The 18,778-nt window shown below is 53.1% G+C and overlaps 2 protein-coding genes across 2 annotated transcripts; both read left to right on the forward strand.

Moving 5' to 3' along the window:
• The first annotated feature begins 2,508 nt into the window (after positions 1-2,508).
• On the forward strand, positions 2,509-7,169 carry LOC149915857 (protocadherin beta-16-like). The gene has a single exon (XM_090150935.1). The coding sequence runs from the start codon at positions 2,688-2,690 to the stop codon at positions 5,127-5,129; it is 2,442 nt and encodes an 813-aa protein (XP_090007061.1). The 5' UTR covers positions 2,509-2,687; the 3' UTR covers positions 5,130-7,169.
• A 4,693-nt stretch (positions 7,170-11,862) lies between these two features.
• Positions 11,863-16,629, forward strand: LOC116241751 (protocadherin beta-15-like). Its single transcript, XM_031612286.2, has one exon. It carries the CDS (start codon positions 12,046-12,048, stop codon positions 14,479-14,481), a length of 2,436 nt encoding a protein of 811 aa, XP_031468146.2. The 5' UTR covers positions 11,863-12,045; the 3' UTR covers positions 14,482-16,629.
• The last annotated feature ends 2,149 nt before the right edge of the window (positions 16,630-18,778 follow it).

Raw genomic sequence — 18,778 nt, forward strand, 5'->3', positions numbered from 1 at the left:
GGTGGTGTGAGTTGGTGAAAGACCTACATGGGTAGCCATTGAATCAAAGAATCACAAGATTGGATGCAACCTGCCAGATCATCCAGTCCAGCTGTCCTCCCACCATCATTGCTACCAAAAGCACTAAACCATATCTCGTAGCTCCTCATCCATATGCCTCATGAACACTTTCCAGGGACTGCAACTCCACCACCTCTCTGGGACAGCCATTCCAGTGCCTGACCACTCTCTGAGACAAAAAAGTTCTTCCTTATGTCTATCCCAAACCTCCTCTGGTACAACTTGCAGCCATTTCCTTGGGTCCCGTCTGTTGCCTGGGAGAAGGGGCCAAACCCCTCCTCATCACAACCTCTCTTCAGGAAGTTGTAGAGTGTAATGAGGTCTCCCCTGAGCCTCCTCTTCTCCAGACTAAACAGTGCCAGCTCCCTCAGCTGCTCCTCATAAGACTTGAGCTCCAGACCCGTCACCAGTTTCGTTGCCCGTCTCTGGACACATTCCATGGCCTCAAGGTCTTTCTTGCAGTGAGGGACCCAAAACTGAACACAGTACTCGAGGTGCGGCCTCCCCAGTGCTGAGTACAGGGGGATGATTCCATCTCTGCTCCAGCTGGCCACTCTATTTTTAGTGCAGGCCAGGATGCTGCAGTCCCTCTTGGCCACCTGGGCACACTGTCCTCTCATATTCAGTCGAGCATCAACCTACACCTCCAACTCTTCACAATCATCCAGCCACCCATCCCCAAGCCTGCAGTGCTGCATGGGGTTATTGTGGCCAAAGAGAAGGACTCGTCACTTGGCCTTGCTGAACCTCATCTCATTCACCTCAGCCCAGCGATCCAGCTTATCTAGGTCCCTCTGAAGGGCCTCCCAACTCCCAGGAAGATCATCTCCACCTCCCAACTTGATGTCATCTGCAAACGTACTGAGGGCTTAATCCCCTCGTCTAGTTCATCGATAAAGACATTAAACAAGATGGGCCCCATTACCGACCCCTGCGGGACACTGCTTGTAGTGAGTCACCAGCTGGTCTTTGCTCCATTAACTAGTACTCGGTGGGCACAGCCCTCTAACCAGTTCCTTACCCAAAGAAGAATATACCTGTTTCCAGGCCACGGGCAGCCAGTTTCCCCAGAAGAATACTGTGAGAGACCGTGTCAAAGTCTTTCCTGAAGTCTAGGTAGACTACATCAACATCTTTTCTCTCATCTTTGAGTTTTGTCATGCAGTCCTAGAAGGAGATGAGGCTGGTAAAGCACAACCTGCCTTTCATGTGCTGGCTAGGCCATATCCCCTGGATGCCACGCAAGTGCCATGTGATCTCACCCAAAATGATTTGCTCCATGACTTTACCTGGTACCAAGGTCAGGCTGTGAGGCCTGTAGTTTCCCGGATCTTCCTTACAACCCTTCTTGTAGATGGGAGTCACATCGGCAAGCCTCCAATCTCCAGATAACCAGGAGTGCTGCTAGATGGTGGAGAGCAGCTCGGCAATCAACTGCACCAGTTCCCTCAGCACCCCAGGATGGAGCCCATCTGGCCCCGTGGCCTTATGACAGTCCAGATGGAGAAGGAGCTCTCTCCCTATCTCTGTGTGAATCACTGGTGTGTATTCCGAGTAGCATCCCAGACTTCCACATGCGGGCTTGATGTTCCCTGAGAATAAATGATCTGCCTAAGGGGAGATGCAAAGAAGGTGTTGAGGACCTCAGCCTTCTCTTTATCCTCAGATAAGGAAGAAGTATTCATTGTGTTCGGATGGATTGCAAGACAAACCCAGGAATTTTATCAGAGCACAATGTGTGAAATGGAACAGTGACAAGCGTGTAAAAGCGGCCATCAGTTTTGTGCAATCCCTTTTAATCTGGGACTGCTGTTTTACTGGAACGAGTGACCTTTAAGATCCCAGAATTTACTGAACCTGCTCACGCTTCCCTGTTGTGTGTGCTCAGGGCCTGGACATTGCCAGCAACGACATTCAGGTATATTACTGAGGTTTCTCAATGGGAGTGAAGAGCAGCAGGAACAATACGGTGTGCAGATTTTGTCTTAGACTGCATGAATTTTCACTTATTTTATTTTCATTTTTCCGCTTGGATTGTGATTGAGCATTGTCTTATGTGTTCCCCTTAAAATATACAGTTCTCCAAACAGAGAAACTAATTGCCGCGCCGCGTGTGGAAATGTTGAATTAAAAGTGCAACGCCACCGAATATTTGGAGACAGACGCTGCGTTGTGCTGCGTATTTTCTGCTTCCTTCTCCGCTGCGTGCGGCGGCGAGAGGCCGCGGGCAGGAGCGCGTCCCGTCCCCGGAGCAGTCCCGGCGCGGGCCGCAGGGTGGTGCTCGTGGCCAAGGCGTCGCCGAGCGGCTGCGGGCGGGGAGAGGCCGAGCCCAGCGCAGCCCAGCGCAGCGCAGCCGGGAGGAGGCGGCGGAGAGCGGCGGCGGAGAGCGGCGGCGGAGAGCGGCGGCGGAGAGCGGCGGCGGAGAGCGGCGGCGGAGGGCGGCGGCGGAGAGCGGCGGCGGAGAGCGGCGGCGAGCCGTTGTCCGTGCTGCCGTGAGGTCCGCGTGAGCCGCCGGCGGGCCGTGGCGGCCGCGCTGCCGCCGGGCTCCGTCCGCACTCGGCGAGAGGCGGCGAGGGAGGCGAGCGGGGAGGGAGGCCGTCCGGCCGGAGGCTGTCCGCCGCCCCGCCATGGCGGCTGCGAGGCAAGTGGTGTGTGTGTGGGCTTTGCTGGGCGTGCCTTTGCTGGGCGTTCGCTGCGAGCCCATCCGCTACTCCGTGGCCGAGGAGGGCGAGAGCGGCTCGCCGGTGGCCGACGTGGCGCAGGACGCGGGGCTGGCCCCGGCGCAGCTCTCGGCTCGCCGGGCGCGCATCGCCTCGCCGGCCGGCCGGCAGCACTTTCGCTTAGAGCGCGGCAGCGGCCGCCTCGTTGTCGCCGAGCGGCTCGATCGGGAGGAGATGTGCGGCCGCTCCCGCACCTGCACACTCGCCTTCGAGCTGCTGCTCGCCGACCCGCTACAGTTCTTTCCCATTGAGGTGTCGGTGGAGGACATCAACGACCACTCGCCGGTCTTCCCGGACGAACGGGTGATCTTTAAGATCCCTGAAACCAGCGACCCGGGCTCCCGTTTCCCTGTGGAGGCTGCTCGAGACCTGGACATTGGCAGCAATGACATCCAGGCTTACAGCATCGTTCCTGAGAATGAGTACTTCAGTGTCTTCACTCAGAATCTGCGTGAGGGCAATATGAATGTTGAACTCGTTTTGCAACAGCCTCTGGACAGAGAGGAGCAGCCGGAGATGGATTTCACTCTCGTTGCCATGGATGGGGGCTCTCCACCCAGGACTGGTTCCACCCAAGTCCACATCACAGTTCTGGATGTAAATGACAATAAACCCATTTTCACACAGGATTTGTATACTGGACAAATTGTGGAAAATGCCCCTGAGGGCTCTTTAGTTCTCCGTGTGACGGCCACGGATGCGGATATTGGAATTTATGGTGACATTTCCTATCAGTTCAGCCAAGCGGTAGGCCAGAGCCAGCCAGCATTTACAATCAACAGCAAGAACGGAGAAATTCGAGTAATGGAACCTCTGGATTTTGAGGCTGCAAAGACACACGAGCTGAGTGTGCGGGCTACAGATGGTGGAGGACTCTGGACACTCTGCCATGTGCTGATTGAGGTGGTGGATGTGAACGACAATGCACCAGAGATCGTGGTCAGTTCCTTCAGCAACCCTATCCCTGAGAATGCAGCACCTGGGACAGTGGTCGCACTGTTTGCTGTCACTGACAAGGATTCCGGTGTGAATGGGCAGGTCAGCTGTGCCCTGGAAGAGCAGCTCTCCTTCTCGCTCCGGCCAGCCTTCAAGAACTACTACGAGCTGGTGACCGTGGGCACGTTGGACCGGGAGGAGAGATCCCAGCAGACGGTGGTTGTCAGGGCAGCAGATGCAGGGTCTCCTCCTCTGAGCAGCAGCCACACGTTCAGCGTGGACATCTCGGACGTCAACGACAACGCCCCCGTCTTCAACCAGACGTCGTACACCATGTACGTGCACGAGAACAACGTCCCCGCGCTGCGCGTCGGCGCCGTGAAGGCAACGGACGCGGACGCGGGAGCCAACGGCAAGGTGAGCTATTCCCTGGTGCCGGCCCATCCGCCAGAGCGAGAGCCCTGCTCGTGCGTGTCCGTGAACTCCGAGAACGGAGGCGTGTTCGTGCTGCGGCCGCTGGACTACGAGCAGCTGAGGCAGCTAGAGGTGGTGGTGAGCGCTGCCGACGCGGGGTCCCCTCCCCTCAGCAGCACCGTCCGCGTCCGCCTGCTGGTGGTGGACGAGAACGACAACGCGCCGCTGGTGCTGCACCCCAGCGCGCAGGACGGCAGCCCTCCGTGGAGCGAGCCGGTGCCCGCGTGGGCCGAAGCGGGGGAGCTGGTGAGCAAAGTGGTGGCCGTGGACGCCGACTCGGGTCAGAACTCGTGGCTTTCGTACGCGCTGCTGAGGGCCACGGAGCCGGGGCTGTTTGCCGTGGGCGCCCAAAGCGGGGAGGTGCGCCTGAGGAGGGCGCCGACGGAGCGGGACGCGGCCAAGCAGAAGCTCGTCGTGCTGGTGCGGGACAACGGGCGGCCGCCGCTGTCGGCCACCGCAGCGCTCAGCGTGCTCCTCCTGCGCGGCTCCCGGGACGCTCAGCTGCCGCAGCAGAGCCCCGGCGCACACGACGAGGACGGCTCCCTCACCGCCTCTTTAATCGTCGCCTTGGTCTTGGTGTCGCTCCTCTTCTTGGTGTCGGCGGCGGCCTTTGCGGCTTGCAGGGCGTGCAAGAGCAAGGAGCCGAGCAGCGGGCACGTGCTTGACGGCCCCAGCGGCGTGCAGAGCTACGTGGCCGATGGGGCCGCTGCCGGGACCCTGCCCCACGCCTATTGCTACGAGCTCAGCCTCACCACGGGCTCGGGCGAGAGCGAGTTCAAGTTCCTCAAGCCCGTCCTCCCCAGCCTGCCAGCGCAGCGCTGCAGCACGGGGGTGTCTGGCGACGATGCGGAGCGTTTCCCTGCTGTCCCTGTCAGCGTGGGGGATGCTGATGTCGAGAGCCCCGGGATGCAGTCGGTGGGACAGTTTAATGGCTTTTAGTTAGCACTGGCTCTGCATTAGCAGCTGATTCATGGCTTGTTTATAGCGGCTTATGTTATTTGATAGTTAACTCCATGCCCCATGGTTAGATCTGCATTTGTAGTTTACATCCCATTTCACAAGGAACGTAACTGTAATTGGAAGCTGTGGATAGGGAAAAGGGAGAGTGTTCTTTCTGAGTCTCACCTAGATTTCAGTCCCTCAGCCTTGTAGCTCTTGCCACAACAGAAATTGCCTGTCTTTCAAGACGTCCACACACGTGTGTTTATGCTGACAGCCCATCTGTCATCTGGATGAGGACAGAGCTTGCAGGATGTGGGGGCTGGATTTTGTGCCATCTGTTAAGCGAGCAGAGTTCATCAGTTGCAACGGTTGGCTTCATTTAGCTGATGTGGTCTTTCATCAAAGCCTTTCCAGGCACGCCACTGAGTGAGGAGAGTTGGACCTGCCAATGCTCCAGCCGGGAAATACCTTTGTCCTGCTATATTTGAACTTCCAGCCACGTTCACTCGATGCACAGGGAGTTGCAGCTTCGCTTTTTGAACGTGGGCTGCATTGTCTGACGTTAATGGAAATCGTGACAAGGGTAAGAAAGTTTTGTTTCATTTCCCCATTTTGCAAGTTCCCTCTATCACTTCATTTTTGTTCATGTTGAATGCCATCGGTGTGTGCTGCTATCCTTTGCAGTGAAAGATTCTTTTTGTGTTGGAGAGCTTTTGCAGAAATGCTTCAGTAATTCTAACTTGAGATGGAGCAAGAGCAGATAGACCTGGGGCAGAACTGGCATGGCTGAGGATCCACTGGCAGTCTACTGGGCAGCATCTGAGTGTTTAAGAGAGCTCTAAGAGGGACTGGTTGTTTGTATTTGTCGGGAATGCTACGTGTTCCCTCTACTCCCTTAAGTAGCAACAACGCGATGCATGTTTTATACGTGTCATGGAAAGACAGGATTACGATGTGTTCTGTCAGTTTCTGCACTGCCTCTGTAGTGGGGTTCTTTGCACGGTGCCCAGCTCATTTGGTGTCCCATGTGCTGGGTGATCATTTGGGCCATGCTTATGCGTGTGGAGGATGCAGAAGTGCAGAGCTGCGTGGTACAGTGTGTGGGGCAGTTTTCTAGGTGTTCCATTCAGTAGCACCTGTGAGTCTGCACAGCCGGTGTCCTTGTGGCTGGAGAAGGAAGGGCTGTGTGCAATGGCACTGAGCTCCAGAGGGAAGCTGCATTTGCAATTGGCATCACCCATTCCCAGAACGCTGAGTGAGAAGGAAGGTTTCTGTGCATGTTCTGTGCAGGAAAGTGTCAGAGAGAAATGTGCAGCATGTTTTGAGAGTGCTGCTGTGGTTTGCTGTGTGTGGAGCAGTGCGTTGCAAGAGGTGCAGGCATTGCATTCTTGCTGTGCCGAGTTGTGCTTCTCCCTGTGAACGCTGTGTGTTTTGCCTCCTGGTCATGATGTCTCTCCATCCAGCCGTGCTGTTATGCAGCCACTCTGCCGCTCAGCTGTTCAATTGGTTTATTTTTGGGACACACTGTCATGCTTGTTGTGCAGCCCCCTGTCTTGCCTGAGCTGCATTGTGGTAGTAGGAATTGTGTTGGTCTGCATATTGATACACTTCTCTGAAAGTAATGCCTCCTATTTATTCCCATAGAAACTTCAGCAATGAGTACAATAACACTGTTGTTTGGAGCAGATTCACAGCTACAAAATGCTATTTTTTATCATTGTCACCATCACAGCTGTGCATATTGAGCAGCGGTGTACAGGAGTCGGTATATTGTGCTCATAGTAATCTGCAGCAGTGGAGGTGACCCTCTGTGGCTACTGCTAAAATGCAGCACTCACTGGTTCACGGTGCTCACATCCACTGACTGGTCTCCATAAACATTCAGCAAGTGTTGCTCAATGTCCGTGATGGAATATTATCTACATGGAGTATTTCATTGACAATTATAGTTTCTCACATTCTTCTCTGTCAGATGGCATTTTGTCAGACTGCCCCTCTGCTGCCATCTGCCAAACATATCGGAAGGTAATGGGATATTGGTGGGAAGCTTCAACCTCAGCTGCCATAACTTCAACATCTGCCTTGTCTATCTTTGGGCTCCACATCAAAATGGGAGGCATTGCTTTCAGAGCATCCCTCATTGGTATCACAATATCAATATGTAAGTCACAAAACATTAAAGTTTGTCATATTTGTCTGTAAACTCCATAAAAAGTGAATAAACCCATAAAACTAGTGTGGGATATTTGTTGTTTTTTTTCACTGAAACCCATGCATCATGCTGGTTCGGTTGCTGCAGTTGCAATTCCTACTGAGATCTCAATGACTTCATGAAAGATTTTTGATGACATGTCACTCCTCCTATATTTCATTCTTGATAATAGTTCTTCACAAATGGTTATGTGGCCCAAAAGTAATGACGTGAATAAATGGTGACAGTGTATTGAGAGATATTTCTCTGTGATATGATTGTGAAAGTCTTCCCCAGCCAGGGCTCTAGCTGCATGGCCCAAGGTGCAGAAAGCAAAGGTAAGAACTGGGAGAAGGAAGATCTGCGTGCTGTCAGTGAAGATCGAATTGGTGATCATCTAAAGAAGCTGCAGGCGCACAAGTGCATGGGACCCAGTGAGATCCATTCACGGGTTCGGAGGCGAATGAGGTTGCCAAGCCTTTATCCAAAATATTTGAAGGGTGATGGCAATCTGGTGAAGTTCTCACTGATTGGAAAATGGGAAATATAACCCTCATGTTGAAGAAGGGAAAAAAAGAAGATGCAGGGATTTGAAGGCCACTCAGTCTCACCTCTGTGCCTGGCAAGATCGTGGAGCAGATCATTTTGAAGACCCTTTGGAGGCACCTGGAGAACAGAGGAGGTGATTGTTGGAAACCAACATGGCTTCAGCAAGGGCAAGTCATGCCTGACAAACCTGGTTGCCTTTCATGATGAACTTACAGCATCAATGGATAGATGAAAAGCAACTGATGTCATCTATGTGGACTTGTGAAAGGTTTATTAAGGTTCCGCATGACGTCTGGTCAGCAAATTGGAGAGAAATTGATGTGATGGACAGACCTGTCAGTGCTCAAGGAATTGGCTGGATGGTCACGCTCAGAGAGTTGTAGTCAATACCGTGATGTGCGGGTGGAGACAGTTGATGCCCCGTGGCCTTATGACAGTTCACACGGAGAAGGAGCTCTCTCCCTGTCTCTGCCTGAATCAACAGTGTGTATTCTGAGTAGCATGCAAGACTTCCAGATCAGGGCATAAAGTTCTCTGAGGATAACTGATCTGCCTATTAAAGGCATATATAAAGAAAGCGTTGAGAACCTCAGCCTTCTCCTTATCCTCAGAAAAAGAAAATATGTTCAGTGTGTTTGGATGGATTGTAAGGCAAATCCGGGAATTGTCTGAGAGCACAATGTGTGCAAATGGAACAGTGACAAACGTGTAGAAGTGGCCATCTTTTTGGTGTCATCCCTTTAGTTCTGTCTTGCTGTGATTTCTCAATGACAGTGAAAATCAGCAGTAACAATACTGTTGCGTGTCTGTCCTCAGGGATCACTGCTGGGAGTGGTGTTATTTAACATCTTTGGACGTGCCATGGCCAGTGGAATTGAGTGCACGCTCAGCAGTATTGCAGATGACACAGAGCTGAGTGACGCAGTTGGTATGCTTGAGGGAAGGGATGCCATCCAGAGGAACCTGGTGGGCCTGGAGAGGTGACCCATGCCAATCTCATGATGTCCTACCAAGTCAAGCAGCCGGTCCTATGTCTGCTTCAAGAACAGATACAGGTTGGGTAGGAACTGTCTTGAGAGGAAGTCCGTGGAGAATGATTTTGGGTTGTCTATTGGTGAAAGACCTACATGGGCAGCCGTAGAATCATTGAATCATAGAATCACAAGATTGGAAAGGACCTGCAAGATCATCCAGTCCAATTGACATCCTAATACCTTTGCTACCAAAAGCACTGAACCATATCTTGTAGCTCCTCATCCAGACGCCTCTTGAACACTGTCCAGGGACGGCGACACCACCACCTCCCTGGGCAGCCATTCCAGTGCCTGACCACTCTCTGAGACAAAACGTTCTTCCTTATGTCTATCCCAAACCTCCTCTGGTACACTTTCCGACCATTTCCTTGCGTCCTGTCTGTTCCCTGGGAGAAGAGGGTAAACCCCTCCTCATCACAATCTCCTTTTAGGAAGTTGTCCATCAGTGACCACTCACCGGTCTTCCTGGACGAACGGGTAACCTTTAAGATCCCTGAGAGGGGAGAACCAGTTACACATTTCCCTGTGGAAGCTGCTCATGACCCGGACATTGGCAACAATGGCATCCAGGCTTACAGAATACTTCCTGAGAACGAGTACTTTAGTGTCTTCATTCAGAGTGAAAGTAACAAGTATGTAGAACTGGTTTTGGAGAAGCCTCTGGACAGCCATTCCAGTGCCTGACCACTCTCTGAGACAAAAAAATGTCCTTCTCCTGTTGTACAGCTTGTGGCCATTTTCTCGGATCATGTTCGTTGCCTGGTAAACGAGCCCAAACCCCTCCTCCTCACAACTCCCTTCAGGAAGTTGTAGAGTGCCATGAGGTGTCCCCTGAGCCTCCTCTTCTCCAGACTAAACAATCCCAGCTCCCTCATCTGCTCCTCATAAGATTTGTGATCCAGACAACTCACCAGTTTCATTGACCTCAACACATTCTCTGGACACATTCCATGGCCTCAATGTCTTTCTTGTAGTGAGGGGCTAAAAACTGAACACAGTACTCAAGTTGCAGCCTATCCAGTGCTGAATAGAGGGGGATGATTCCCTCCCTGCTCCAGCTGGCCACACTATTTCTAGTGCAGGCCAGGATGGTGTTGTCCCTCTTGGCCACCTGTGCACACTACTGCTTCATGTTCAGCCGAGCATCAACCAACATCCCCAGGTCCTTCTCCTCTTCACAGTCATCCAGCCACCCATCCCCAAGCCTGCAGTGCTGCGTGGGGTTATTGTGGCCAAAGAGAAGGACTCGTCACTTGGCCTTGCTGAACCTCATCTCATTCACCTCAGCCCAGCGATCCAGCTTATCTAGATCCCTCTGAGAGGCCTCCCAACTCCCAGGTAGATCAGCACCACCTCCCAGCTTGATGTCATCTGCAGACTTACTGAGGGTTCTCTCAATCTTTTCATCTAGGACATCAATAAAGATGGAGCGGAGTACCGACCCCTGGGGGACAACCCATGAAACAGGTTGCCATCTGGACTGATCTCCAATAACCAGTACTCGATGGGCATGGCCCTCTAGGCAGCTCCTTACCCAAAGAAGTGTGTACCTGTCCAAGCCACGGGCAGCCAGTTTCCCCAGAAGAATACTGTGAGAGACTGTGTCAAAGGCTTTGCTGAAGTCTAGGTAGACTACATCAACAGCGTTTTCCTGTTGACCGGTCACCCAGTCTTGACCAGACTGGCATATGAGGTTGGTAAAGCATGAACGGACTTTCATGAACACATAAAGGCTGGTCCTGATCTTCCGTATGCCACAGACATGCCGTGTGATCTCACCCAAGATGATTTGCTCCATGACTTTCCCTGGTACCGAAGTCAGGTTGACAGGCCTGTAGTTCCCCAGATCATCCTTACAGCCCTTCTTGTACGTGGGAGTCACTTTGAGAAGCCTCCAATCCTCTGGGACCTCTGCAGACAAGCAGCAGCGCTGGTAGATGGTGGCGAGCGGCTCAGCAATCACCTCCACCAGCTCCCTCAGCAGTGTAGGATGGAACCCATCTGTCCCCATGGACTTGTGACAGTCCAGATGGAGAAGAAGCTCTCTCCCTGTCTCTGCCTGAATCACTGGTGTGTATTCCGAGTAGCATCCCAGACTTCCACATGTGGGCTTGATGTTCCCTGAGGATAGATGATCTGCCTAAGGGGAGATGCAAAGAAAGGTGTTGAGGACCTCAGCCTTCTCTTTATCCTCAGATAAAGTATTCATTGTGTTCGGATGGATTGTAAGACAAATCCAGGAATTTTATCAGAGCACAATGTGTGAAATGGAACAGTGACAAGAGTGTAAAAGCGGCCATCAGTTTTGTGCAATCACTTTTAATCTGGGACTGCTGTTTTACTGGAACGAGTGACCTTTAAAATCCCAGAATTTACTGAACCTGCTCATGTTTCCCTGTTGTGTGTGCTCAGGGCCTGGACATTGGCAGCAACGACAGTAAGGTTTATTGCTGAGGATTCTCAATGAGAGTGAAGAGCAGCAGTAACAATACAGTGTGCAGAGCTTGTCTTAGATTGCATGAATTTTCATTTGATTCATTTTGATTTTTCTGCATGGATTTTGATTGAGCATTATCTTATGTGTTCCCCTTGAACTATATGTTCTCCAAGGAGAACACCTCAGTGCCGCGCCGCGTGTGGAAATGTTTAATTAAAAGCGCAACGCCATTGAATATTTGGAGATTCTGACGCTGCGTTGTGCTGCGTGTTTTCTGCTTCCTTCTCCGCTGCGTGCGGCGGCGAGAGGCCGCGGGCAGGAGCGCGTCCCGTCCCCGGAGCAGTCCCGGCGCGGGCCGCAGGGTGGTGCTCGTGGCCAAGGCGTCGCCGAGCGGCTGCGGGCGGGGAGAGGCCGAGCCCAGCGCAGCGCAGCGCAGCGCAGCCGGGAGGAGGCGGCGGAGAGCGGCGGCGGAGAGCGGCGGCGGAGAGCGGCGGCGGAGAGCGGCGGCGGAGAGCGGCGGCGGAGAGCGGCGGCGGAGAGCGGCGGCGAGCCGTTGTCCGTGCTGCCGTGAGGTCCGCGTGAGCCGCCGGCGGGCCGTGGCGGCCGCGCTGCCGCCGGGCTCCGTCCGCACTCGGCGAGAGGCGGCGAGGGAGGCGAGCGGGGAGGGAGGCCGTCCGGCCGGAGGCTGTCCGCCGCCCCGCCATGGCGGCTGCGAGGCAAGTGGTGTGTGTGTGGGCTTTGCTGGGCGTGCCTTTGCTGGGCGTTCGCTGCGAGCCCATCCGCTACTCCGTGGCCGAGGAGGGCGAGAGCGGCTCGCCGGTGGCCGACGTGGTGCAGGACGCGGGGCTGGCCCCGGCGCAGCTCTCGGCTCGCCGGGCGCGCATCGCCTCTCCGGCCGGCCGGCAGCACTTTCGCTTAGAGCGCGGCAGCGGCCGCCTCGTTGTCGCCGAGCGGCTCGATCGGGAGGAGATGTGCGGCCGCTCCCGCACCTGCACACTCGCCTTCGAGCTGCTGCTCGCCGACCCGCTGCAGTTCTTTCCCATTGAGGTGTCGGTGGAGGACATCAATGATCACTCGCCGGTCTTCCCGGACGAACGAGTGACTTTTAAGATCCCTGAAACCAGCGACCCGGGCTCCTGTTTCCCTGTGGAGGCTGCTCGGGACCTGGACATTGGCAGCAATGACATCCAGGCTTACAGCATCGTTCCTGAGAACGAGTACTTCTCTGTCTTCCTGCAGAGTGAGAGTGCTAAGTATATAGAGCTGGTTTTGCAAAAGCCTCTGGACAGAGAGGAGCAGCCTGAGTTGGATTTCACTCTCGTTGCCACGGATGGGGGCTCTCCACCCAGAGCTGGTTCCACCCAAATCCACATCATAGTTCTGGATGCAAATGACAATGCACCCGTCTTCACTGAGAAGGAGTATATTGGTCGTGTTTTGGAAAATGCCCCTGAGGGCTCTGTGGTTCTCCGAGTGGTGGCCAACGATGCAGATGAGGGTGTTAATGGTGACATTTCCTATCAGTTTAGCCAATCAGCTGGACGTAGCCATTCACTGTTCGCAATTAATTCCAAAACAGGTGAAATTGAAATTGCAGAGCCCTTAGATTTTGAGACCACACAAATACATGAGTTCACCGTCCAGGCAATTGACGGTGGGGGCCTCTCAGCCATGTGCAATGTGATAGTGGAGGTGGTGGATGTGAACGACAATGCACCCGAGATCGTGGTCAGTTCCTTCAGCAACCCTATCCCTGAGAATGCAGCACCTGGGACAGTGGTCGCACTCTTTTCTGTCACTGACAAGGATTCCGGTGTGAATGGGCAGATCAGCTGTGCCCTGGAAGAGCAGCTCTCCTTCTCGCTCCGGCCAGCCTTCAAGAACTACTACGAGCTGGTGACCGTGGGCACGTTGGACCGGGAGGAGAGAGCCCAGCAGACGGTGGTTGTCAGGGCAGCAGATGCAGGGTCTCCTCCTCTGAGCAGCAGCCACACGTTCAGCGTGGACATCTCGGACGTCAACGACAACGCCCCCGTCTTCAACCAGACGTCGTACACCATGTACGTGCACGAGAACAACGTCCCCGCGCTGCGCGTCGGCGCCGTGAAGGCAACGGACGCGGACGCGGGAGCCAACGGCAAGGTGAGCTATTCCCTGGTGCCGGCCCATCCGCCAGAGCGAGAGCCCTGCTCGTGCGTGTCCGTGAACTCCGAGAACGGAGGCGTGTTCGTGCTGCGGCCGCTGGACTACGAGCAGCTGAGGCAGCTGGAGGTGGTGGTGAGCGCTGCCGACGCGGGGTCCCCTCCCCTCAGCAGCACCGTCCGCGTCCGCCTGCTGGTGGTGGACGAGAACGACAACGCGCCGCTGGTGCTGCACCCCAGCGCGCAGGACGGCAGCCCTCCGTGGAGCGAGCCGGTGCCCGCGTGGGCCGAAGCGGGGGAGCTGGTGAGCAAAGTGGTGGCCGTGGACGCCGACTCGGGTCAGAACTCGTGGCTTTCGTACGCGCTGCTGAGGGCCACGGAGCCGGGGCTGTTTGCCGTGGGCGCCCAAAGCGGGGAGGTGCGCCTGAGGAGGGCGCCGACGGAGCGGGACGCGGCGAAGCAGAAGCTCGTCGTGCTGGTGCGGGACAACGGGCGGCCGCCGCTGTCGGCCACCGCAGCGCTCAGCGTGCTCCTCCTGCGCGGCTCCCGGGACGCTCAGCTGCCGCAGCAGAGCCCCGGCGCACACGACGAGGACGGCTCCCTCACCGCCTCTTTAATCGTCGCCTTGGTCTTGGTGTCGCTCCTCTTCTTGGTGTCGGCGGCGGCCTTTGCGGCTTGCAGGGCGTGCAAGAGCAAGGAGCCGAACAGCGGGCACGTGCTTGACGGCCCCAGCGGCGTGCAGAGCTACGTGGCCGATGGGGCCGCTGCCGGGACCCTGCCCCACGCCTATTGCTACGAGCTCAGCCTCACCACGGGCTCGGGCGAGAGCGAGTTCAAGTTCCTCAAGCCCGTCCTCCCCAGCCTGCCAGCGCAGCGCTGCAGCACGGGGGTGTCTGGCGACGATGCGGAGCGTTTCCCTGCTGTCCCTGTGAGCGTGGGGGAAGCTGATGTCGAGAGCCCCGGGATGCAGTCGGTGGGACAGTTTAACGGCTTTTAGTTAGCACTGGCTCTGCATTAGCAGCTGATTCATGCCTTGTTTATAGTGGCTTATGTTATTTCAGAGTTAACTCCATGTCCCCATGGTTAGATCTGCATTTGTAGATTACATCCCATTTCACAAGGAACGTAACTGTAATTGGAAGCTGTGGATAGGGAAAAGGGAGAGTGTTCTTTCTGAGTCTCACCTAGATTTCAGTCCCTCAGCCTTGTTGCGCTTGCCACAACAGAAATTGCCTGTCTTTCAAGACGTCCACACACGTGTGTTTATGCTGACAGCCCATCTGTCACCTGGATGAGGACAGAGCTTGCAGGATGTGAGGGCTGGATTTTGTGCCATCTGTTAAGCGAGCAGAGTTCATCAGTTGCAACGGTTGGCTTCATTTAGCTGATGTGGTCTTTCATCAAAGCCTTTCCAGGCACGCCAGTGAGTGAGGAGAGTGGGACCTACCAATGCTCCAGCCTGGAAATACCTTTGTCCTGCTATATTTGAACTTCCAGCCAAGTTCACTCGATGCACAGGGAGTTGCAGCTTCGCTTTTTGAACGTGGGCTGCATTGTCTGACGTTAATGGCAGTCATGAAGAGGGTAAGAAAGTTTTGTTTCATTTCCCCTTTTTGCAAGTTCCCTCTGTCAGTTCATTTTTGTTCATGTTGAATGCCATCGGTGTGTGCTGCTATCCTTTGCAGTGAAAGATTCTTTTTGTGTTGGAGTGCTTTTGCATAAATGCTTCAGTAATTCTAACTTGAGATGGAGCAAGAGCAGATAGACCTGGGGCAGAACTGGCATGGCTGAGGATCCACTGGCAGTCTACTGGGCAGCATCTCAGTGTCTAAGAGAGCTCTAAGAGGGATTGGTTGTTTGTATTTGCCTGAATGCTACGTGTTCCCTCTACTCCCTTAAGCAGCAACAACACAATGCATGTTTTATACGTGTCATGGAAAGACAGGATTACGATGTGTTCTGTCAGTTTCTGCACTGCCTCTGTAGTGGGGTTCTTTGCACGGTGCCCAGCTCATTTGGTGTCCCATGTGCTGGGTGATCATTTGGGCCATGCTTATGCGTGTGGAGGATGCAGAAGTGCAGAGCTGTGGGGTTCAGTGTGTGGGGCAGTTTTCTGAGTGTTCCCTTCATTAGCACTGAGTCTGTACAGCCGATGTCCTTGTGGCTGGAGAAAGGAAGGGCTGTGTGCAAAGGTATTGAGCTCCAGAGGGAAGCTGCATTGGCCATTTGCATCCCCCATTCCCAGAATGCTGAGTGAGAAGGAAGGCTTACGTGCGTGTTCTCTTCAGGAAAGTGTCATAGAGAAATGTGCAGCATGTTTTGAGAGTGCTGCTGTGGTGTGCTATGTGTGGAGCCATGCATTTCAAGGGCTGCAGGCATTGCATTCTTGCTCTGCTGAGTTGTGCTTCTACCTGTGAATGCTGTGTGTTTTGCCTCCTGGTCATGATGTCTCTCCATCCAGATGTGCCCTTCTGCAGCCACTCTGATGCATTCTCTTGCAGCTCAGCTGTTCATCTGGGTCATTGCTGAGTGCAGCAGCCAGCAACACAGCTGCACTCGTGGTGTTAGGACACACCATAACACATAGGCATGCAGACCTCTGTTTTGCCTGGGCTGCAGTGTGCTAATAGGAATAGTATTGGTCTGCATATCGATGCACTGCTCTGAAAGTAATGCCTCCTATTTATTCCCATAGAAACTTCAACAATGAGTTCAATAACTGTGGTTTGGAGCAGATTCACATCTACAAAATGCTATTTTTTATCATAGTCACCATCACAGCCATGCATATTGGCCAGTGGTGCACAGGTGTCTGTATATTGTGCTCATAGTAATCTTCAGTAGTCGAGGTGACCCTCTGTTGCTACTGCTAAAACGCAGCACTCACTGGTTCACGGTGCTCACATCCACTGACTGGACTACATAAACATTCAGCAAATGTTGCTCAAATCCATGATGGAATATTTTCTGCATGGAGTAATTCATTGATAATTGGAGTTTCTCACATTCTTCTATATCAGATGGCATTTTGTCAGACTGCCCCTCTGCTGTCATCTGCCAAACGGTAACAAAAGGCAATGGGATATTGGTGAGAAAATTCAACCTCGGCTGCCATACCTTCAAAATCTGCCTTGGCTATCTTTGGGCTTCACAATAAAATGGGAGGCAATGCTTTCAGAGCATCCGTCATCAATATCATTATGTAAGTAAGAAAACATTTAAGTTTGTCATATTTGTCTGTAAACTCCATTAAAAGTGAACAAGTCCATAAAATTAATGGGATGTTTGATGCTTTTTTTCACTGAAACCAATGCATCAGGCTGGTTTGGTTGCAGCGGTTGCAGTTCTTACTGAGATCTCAATGACTTCATGAAAGATTTTTGATGAAATGTCACTCCTCCTATATTTCATTCTTGATAATAGTTCTTCACAAATGGATATGCTGCCCAAGAGTAATGACGTGAATAAATGGTGACGGTGAATTCAGTGATGTTTCTCTTTGATATGATTGTGAAAGTCTTCCCCAGCCAGGGCTCTAGCTGCATGGACCAAGGTGCGGATTGCAAAGGTAAGAACTGGGAGGAGGAAGATCTGCATTCTGTCAGTGAAGATCAAATTGGTGATCATCTAAAGAAGCTGCAGATGCGCAAGTGCGTGGGACCCAGTGAGATCCATTCACGGGTTCTGAGGCAGATGAGGTTGCCAAGCCTTTATCCAACATATTTGAAGGGTGATGGCAGTCTGGTGATGTTCTCATTGGTTGGAAAATTGGACATATAACCCCCATTTTGAAGAAGGGAAAAAAAGAAGATTCAGGGATTTGAAGGCCACTCAGTCTCGCCTCTGTGTCTGGCAAGATCGTGGAGCAGATCATCCTGAAGACCCTTTGGAGGCACCTGGAGAACAGAGGAGGTGATTGTTGGAAACCAACATGGCTTCAGCAAGGACAAGTCATGCCTGACAAACCTGGTGGCCTTTCATGATGAACTTACAGCATCAGTGGAGAAATGAAAAGCAACTGATGTCATCTGTGTGGACTTGTGAAAGGTTTATTAAGGTTCCGCATGACATCTGGTCAGCAAATTGGAGAGAAATTGATGTGATGGACAGACCAGTCGGTGCTCAAGGAATTGGCTGGATGGTCACGCTCAGAGAGTTGTAGTCAATACCGCACTGTGCAGGTGGAGACAGTTGATGTGTGTCTGTCCTCAGGGATCACTGCTGGGAGTGGTGTTGTTTAACATCTTTAACATGTCCGTGGAGAAAGATTTGGGGTTGTCTATTGATGAAAGACCTACATGGGCAGCCATAGAATCTTAGAATCATAGAATCACAAGACTGGAATGGACCTGCAACATCATCTAGTTCTACTGTCCTCCTGTCACCTTTGCTGCCAAAAGCTCTGAACCATATCTTGTAGCTCCTCATCCAGATGCCTCTTGAACACTGCACAGGGACGACGAGTCCACCACCTCCTTGGACAGCTATTCCAGTGCCTGACCACTCTCTGAGACAAAAAAGTTCTTCCTTATGTCTAACTCAAACCTCCTCTGGTACAACTTGCAGTCATTTCCTCCGGTCCTGTCTGTTGCCTGGGAGAAGAGACCAAACCCCTCCTCATCCCAACCTCCCTTCAGGAAGTTGTCCATCAGTGACCACTCACCGGTCTTCCTGGATGAATGGGTAACCTTTAAGATCCCTGAGAGGGGAGACCCAGTTACACGTTTCCCTGTGGAAGCTGCTTATAACCTGAACATTGGCAGCAATGGCATCCAGGCTTACAGAATTGTTCCCGAGAATGAGTTCTTTAGTGTCTTCATTCAGAGTGAAAGTAACAAGTATGTAGAACTGGTTTTGGAGAAGCCTCTGGACAGGCATTCCAGTGACCAGGCTGACCACTCTCTGAGACAAGAAGTTCTTTCTCCTCTGGTACAACTTGTGGCCATTTCCTCGGGTCATGTTTGTTGCCTGGGAGAAGGGGCCAAACCCCTCCTCATCACAACTTCTCTTCAGGAAGTTGTAGAGTGCAATGAGGTCTCCCCTGAGCCTGCTCTTCTCCAGACTAAACAGTGCCAGCTCCCTCAGCTGCTCCTTGTATGACTTGTGCTCCAGTCAACTCACCAGTTTTGTTTCCCTTCTCTGGACACGCTCCATGGCCTCAATGTCTTTCTTGTAGTGAGGGGCCCAAAACTGAACACAGTACTCGAGGTGTGGCCTCCCCAGTGCTGAGTACAGGGGGATGATTCCCTCCCTGCTCCAGCTGGCCACATTATTTCTAGTGCAGGCCAGGGTTT

This window comes from Phasianus colchicus, chromosome 15 (genome assembly GCF_987193195.1).
Source record: "Phasianus colchicus chromosome 15, bPhaCol1.hap1.1, whole genome shotgun sequence".
NCBI lineage: Eukaryota > Metazoa > Chordata > Aves > Galliformes > Phasianidae > Phasianus > Phasianus colchicus.

Excerpts from the sequence above, each read along its gene's own strand:
- LOC149915857 (XM_090150935.1), top strand. The coding sequence starts at position 2,688 with ATGGCGGCTGCGAGGCAAGTGGTGTGTGTGTGGGCTTTGCTGGGCGTG.
- LOC116241751 (XM_031612286.2), top strand. The coding sequence starts at position 12,046 with ATGGCGGCTGCGAGGCAAGTGGTGTGTGTGTGGGCTTTGCTGGGCGTG.